At 36.3% G+C, this 6,889-nt stretch overlaps 1 protein-coding gene across 1 annotated transcript in view; it reads right to left on the bottom strand.

The window, feature by feature from the left end:
- Positions 1-658: 658 nt before the first annotated feature.
- Positions 659-6,889, bottom strand: part of LOC147467078 (uncharacterized) — a 6,561-nt gene continuing 330 nt past the window's right edge. The window contains exons 3-8 of the mRNA XM_086533004.1: positions 6,745-6,820; positions 6,417-6,620; positions 5,187-5,223; positions 4,679-4,965; positions 1,700-1,901; positions 659-1,479 (exon numbers count right to left, since the gene is read on the bottom strand). Coding sequence (XP_086389130.1) covers positions 659-1,479; positions 1,700-1,901; positions 4,679-4,965; positions 5,187-5,223; positions 6,417-6,620; positions 6,745-6,820 — 1,627 coding nt within the window. The remainder of the gene's footprint in view (positions 1,480-1,699; positions 1,902-4,678; positions 4,966-5,186; positions 5,224-6,416; positions 6,621-6,744; positions 6,821-6,889) is intronic.

Genomic DNA, 6,889 nt, shown 5'->3' with positions numbered 1-6,889 from the left:
AGCATCGCCTCCCATAGTAGTGACAATGGGTCCGCAATGCTGTCAAGGATGCATTCGTTCTTCGTAACAGGGTGAATGTCCCCATGTGTTTCTTTTCGTCTCTTCTGTGCCCTGATGCTTCTCTTGAATATTTTTGTGCGCTGGGCCTTCAAGGGACCATCTGATCGAACACGCTCACCCGTATCCAGTGTATGCTTTGCCCGAAGTGGCAGCGTTGAAAGGTAATCGTATGCGAAGGCTTCGAGGTGGGTCAGTTTGCCGGCCCCGGGGCGTTTTGGTAGACCTAAGCCCCTCGGAACAAAGCACCGTAGTTCTCTCGTCTGCGGGACATAAGGCCACTTCTGGAGAGGAACTTCATAACAAATTTCCTTTTTGTTAATCGGCTTTACAATAATGTCTCCAGATCCAGGGCCGCCTTTCCAGGGTGTCAGTAGTCCACGCTGTCCTCGTAGTCGGGGAGGCCTGTGCCATATCCCGGTTCAGAAAGCACTGGCACTCTCTTTCCACGAGAAGGGACGTGAAACTCCTTTTCGCTGTCACTGTCGTCGACGCTGTCCGACGTCGATGAGGAATCTCTGTCGTGGTTTAAGACGGATTAAAACCTTTTCCTCTTCACCGTCATCCCGTCGTCAGCGTCGTGGTGCTTCCTCTTGCGTGACTATGACAGGAAATCGTCTTGTTCGGAGCATTTGGAATATTTCTTGTCATATTCCATTAGATCTCTAATTCCGATCTTGCCTTTCTTCATCAGGTCCCTGCAGACGTGTAAGTAGGCATCCCTTTTCCAATACTTTAACTCCGTTTCGTTTATCGGCAGGCAGCCAGCTCTCTCAGGAATACTTGTCAGGTAAGACTCCCACTGGAAATGCAGGTTGTTGAAAGCCTGAACGAAATACTCGTTGGCCTGTGTGACACTAGCTTCCAAACATCCCGGATTCAAGAAACGTTCAAATTGGTAATCGATCTTTGTACCGTATGCCTTATCTGCTGAAAGACTTTCGATAATGAATCTACCCAAATCCTCTAAACTTTCGGACATCTCTCCTGACGATGACTCATCACCGGGGGTGTAATTAGAATTCTTATAAATTTTCCCTGTCGATGTAGTGCAGTTTTTTATCGGTATGAATTTATTTGTATTGTGTTTGAATGGGAGGACTTTGGGGATGGCGAAATGACTCTTTGGGACCTCAGGTGCAGCCGCCTGTACCGGATTCCCAGAACCTGGATTATTGAGAATGACCCTATGGTAGTACTTGACGGCTTCACCCAGCTCTGACAACGTAGTTCCCCAAACATTGCCCTGCGTTCTGAAGTTCATAAATTCTTGATGCATGTGCATCCTCCGATCGTTGGCGATGTAGATTTGTATGATGTACGCTAGGGGTCGCGGGTCGGTTCCTGGATGCTTTTCCAAGTGTGATATTTCACGTCGAATGAACCACCGAGTATTTTTGTCATCCACAGTAGTTGCGGTCTCTGAAAGGGTTAAAGAACGGTTACGTGATTAGTGATAGTAATTACAAAATATTATTCTTTTAAGGACAAAAATTGTCTTTTTTAATAATTACAATATACATATACCGTTTAACTTAAAATGAGTTTAATTCTTCAACGTTTATCCATCCGTTTGCAGTGATTTGTTATGCTTAATTCTGTTATTTCTGTAACACACACACACACATATATATATACCTACCATTATCACATAAGTGCTTGAATAGATGTCTGTAGAAAATTTTGGTTCTCTCAAAATATGTTCTTCTGATTTCGGACGGTATAGTTACCAATAGACCTGTTAGTAAGTCAGCTTCTAATTCAAATATCCCGCACAGTCTGTCATGGGATATCACTTCGCCCCGCTTCATCAGATCTCTTACCAGGATGACACTCTCATGTGACTGTAAAAAAATAAAATAATAAAATAATAAAAGGATATAAGAAACCGGGTTCAAAATATGATGGGGGCTAAGGGGTTATAATAATGGTCTCGAAATATGGAAATTTACAATATAGGGGGAAGGAAAAGTGGTGGGAGGCAGGCAGGCACGCAGGCAGGCAGGCAGCCAGCCAGAGGCTTTGGCTTTGAAGCCAGAGCGAGAGCAACAGAGCAAGTGAACAAGTGCAAGCCTCTAGAGGGGAGACACCCTCCTCCCCATTTCCGTCACTACCCATATTTCGACCACATATATGCTATGAAATGGGACCATAGGGGTAGGAGAATCAAGACCCTAGTCCATGAATTAATATATTAATATTGTTATGTGAAGAAATATTATGTCTAATATAATTGCACACACACACACACACACACACACACACACACACACACACACACACACACACACACACACACACACACACACACACATATATATATATATATATATATATATATATATATATATATACATATATATATATATATATATATATATATATATATATATATATATATATATATATATGTCTATGTATATATATATAATGGTTATATATGACTACATATTAACAAGAATATAAAAGAGCAATAATGTATAAGTCAAAAGCAATTATCATTTTTCAACCTAGATCATATATATACACAAACAAACAGAAATACAAATACACACACACACACACACACACACACACACACAGACACACACACACACACACACACACAAGCACACACACACATACACCGTTATATATGTACGATATGAAAGAAATGAGATCATGCAGAAACCACCCGTTGACATCCGAAACTGATACTGAAAATCTTGACATATAGCAAATGAACTACCAATTCGGTGAGACGTTATAAGAAGCTACATTTGGAATATGAGGGAAAGAAGAATAAAGATAACAAAAAAAAAAAAAAAAAAAAAAAAAAAATCTTGCGGTAGATAGAAAAAAATAATAAATTATGAAACACTGTAGTGACATGAAAATGACGCCAATCGAAGACAAGACAGAATCAACAAAGTTAGAATGAAACGATAAACAAGAATAAAAAAGATGTGAGCAAATGTAACACTAAATATAAACAAAGCTCTTGTTTCCGGCAACAGACTTACGGCAACAAAGAGGAGGCTCGGAATAGCTAAAAAATATATATATATAAGAAGTGAAGAAATCCAATGGAAAGGTCACATTCGGTAAAGATTAAATTATCAAAGTGATTTAAGACTTTCATTTCGATATATATCACTCAAACGCACACACACACACACATACAGTGAATATATATATATATATATATATTATATATATATATATATAATATATATATATATATATATATATATATATATATACATGTATATATATATATATATATATATATATATATATATATATATATATATATACATACATATATATATATATATATATATATATATTATATATATATATATATATATATATATATATATATATATATACATGTATATATATATATATATATATATATATATATATATATATATATATATATATATAATACATAATATATATATAATATATTATATATATATATATATATATATATATATATATATATATATATATATATATATATATATATAAGAAGTGAAGAAATCCAATGGAAATGTGATATACGAAAAAGATTAAATTGTCAAAGCGATAAAAGACTTTCATTTCGACATATATCACTCAAGTGAACAACCACATATAGAAAAAAACACAACACTCGTAGACGTTCCAGATATTACGGTATATTAAGTAAAAAGGTTACCAAAAGATATAAAAAGAGGAATAAAACCTGGAGAAGATGGCATTAGTTTAGACGTGTCTAAGCGTCGGTAAACCGCAATAATAATTCTTAATATACGATAAATATGACACTAAAAGCTAAAAGAATTACCGACCTATAAGCACCATTCGGTAACCTATAAAATGTTCATAAAACAATCATTAAAGCTCTAATCAAAGATACGTTAGAATTACAAACAACCCAATGAACAGGCAGTGAATACTCAACGACATATTATATCCACACATTAGGTCAAATAAATAGAAAAAGAAATCAGATGAATGTGAGAAACCCCACGTGTAGGACTGTTAGAATAATTCAAGGTTATGATAAAATAAGGATGCTTATAATCTTATATCTACTTTGTATATCTTATAATAATACCTCATGTTTAATTTAGTTACCCCACAAATAAACGTTTTCTTTTATATGCGCCATCATACGGCAATATTTACAAAGTGTAATGTGATCAACCTCTTCCCTCCACAGACTTCTCCCGGAATACACGCTTGTGAAGAAACCAAATGGAAAAGTCACATATGGTAAATATGAAATGGTCAGAGTAATATAAGACTTACAATTAATCATTATGACCCTCCGTCATCACACACACACACACACACACACACACACACACACACACACACACACACACACACACACACACACACACACACACACACACACACACACACACACACACACTCTCTCTCTCTCTCTCTCTCACACACACACACACACACACACACACACACACACACACACACACACACACACACACACACACACACACACACTCTCTCTCTCTCTCTCTCTCTCTCTCTCTCTCTCTCTCTCTCTCACACACTTTTTATACTTATACACACGCAAGTTAAATAAAAACTCACAAATGTAGGGACAATATATATTATCTCTAACCTTTGGATGTATGTAAGTATATCTTGAATACTCATATGAGGCAGAAATCTGAGGTTCGTCAGGCTGCATCATCTTGCTTTTTGGATGTTGAAGTTGAAGACTGAAGAAACAGCGAGCTGATTTGCCTGCCAAGACCGCTCTAATTAAACTCACGTCTTCACAATTGGTGATCTCTGGAGCGAATGTGAGCTCTCGATCTCTCGATACGTGCCTAGTATGCGACGCCAATATGGTGCTGCCACGTGACTTAAAGGTCTCATGGTGGCAAAGACGAAACTGACATATTGCTGAGCAGTGGACATCACACAATACAACAGTTCAGCATATCTGTTAATTCAAAACAGCGGTGGCGTGAGCCCTGTATCTATCCATATACAGCAATCAGCATGCGAAGTTACACTAACACCCGAAAGGAAATTTCCACTAGTATACTTTTCTTTTAATCTTTTTCTTATACATTCCGTATAAGAAAGCAAGTACAATATAATGTTCTAACAGTTCAGTATACCTGATACTTCAGTGCCACGGTGGTGTGATTCTTGCCCCTACGAACACGTAGCAACGTGCAGTAACATCCTAGTGGAAATCTCCACTCCTGTTTTTTTTTTCTTTTCTCCAGTATCATGACCAAGCTATTGCATAAACAAGCACTCTCCGGTCTTGTTGGCGTGGGAACTCTACGCATTTAGCAATATTAAGAAAATTGATGATGCCGTTCGTTAATCATCACTCATGGAGAGAAGAAGAAGACGAAGAAGGAGAAGAAGAAAGAAAGCGAAATAGAGAAAGAGATAGATAGATAGATAGAGAGAGATATAATGAAGAAGAAGAAGAAAGACAAAGAGAGAGAGAGAGAGAGATAATGAAGAAGAAGAAGAAAGAAAGACAAAGAGAGAGAGAGAGAGAGAGAATGAAGAAGAAGAAGAAAGAAAGACAAAGAGAGAGAGAGAGAGAAAAAAAAAAAAGATGTAGAAATTTGTAAGGACAGGATCCATTGTGTGTAATTACCATAAATGATATTTATGAACTGCATTAGGGTTTTGTTAGTAGAGTCCCAAATATTTAAGCGATAATTCACATTACCTTCCTATGTATGTTATCAACATGGGATTCAAATGTCATATATATCTGTCGAAGTGTACTCCTAGTGCTTGGTTTAATTTTTAGTCTTCAGAAATAAATGGTTGTGTCTACGGACATTTTAGCTAAATTTTGCCTCGTATCTCCGTTATTGTTCCTAATTTTAGCGAGATATTGCTACAGAACTATCTTGAACCCCGTACAATTTAGCAAGATTTTTTTTAGCGAATTCGATTTTTTTTCGACATAACCACCCGGAGCATGGCCTTAAGATCATCGATATAATTATAAATATCGTTTTGCTTTGACATGAGTGTCTTGAGTGTTTGTTATTAATGCATCGAAGTTGTTCACTGAGTCACGGTGGAGAAATTGAGAATCATCAGAATTATATGGTAGTTATGGACTATGGTTGATAAAACATTAATGAAAATTGTGAATATGATCGGGCCTAATATATATCCTTGTGGAACACCGAAATAAACTGGTTGTTGTGATTATTTATTTTCATTCATTTTTTACCGATTGGATTGTTGTATTTAGATAGCTATCAAAACAATGGGTATCAATACTATGGTTTCTTAATTATTTTTGTAGAATTTTGTGATTGATAAAGAAAAAAACCTTTAGAAAGATCGGACAATGTGAGTAAATTTACCTTATTGTTGTCCATGTTATTATAATTTTGGTAAGTAATCTGTGACAACGCTGTTTCACTGGATAACCTATTTCTAAAGCCATTTTGAGTTTTAAATAATAGGATATTGGTCTCCAGGAAACTCATCAATTGACTTGTTACTGTGTTTTCAAGAACCTTAGATAGTACTACACGAGTGAGGCATAATGTTACTTCAACTGTTACCTGACCACACATTTGAACCATATTACTGTCGCATAACTTAAGTGCATGAGCGATGCGCAGCTTTCACTTGACATCCTCCATTGTCTGTAATTTTCTCTTATCCTTAAAATATCTTGCCACCAACTTCACTCTCAGTAGGATTGTGTATTGGCAACTTGGAAATATCGCCAAAAGACTCTCCTCGCGTGAAGCATCGGCAACTTAGAAATAAATAAATGTATATATGATAAGTAGACATGGAAGAAGAAAAAGGCATTGAGAGAGAGAGA

The sequence above is a fragment of the Penaeus japonicus genome, unplaced genomic scaffold (assembly GCF_977035675.1).
Source record: "Penaeus japonicus unplaced genomic scaffold, GWHDUDI00000001_assembly GWHDUDI00000038, whole genome shotgun sequence".
Classification (NCBI taxonomy): Eukaryota; Metazoa; Arthropoda; class Malacostraca; order Decapoda; family Penaeidae; genus Penaeus; species Penaeus japonicus.
The sequence above is the reverse complement of the archived record's forward strand: the minus strand, read 5'-3'. Positions and strand labels throughout refer to the sequence as shown.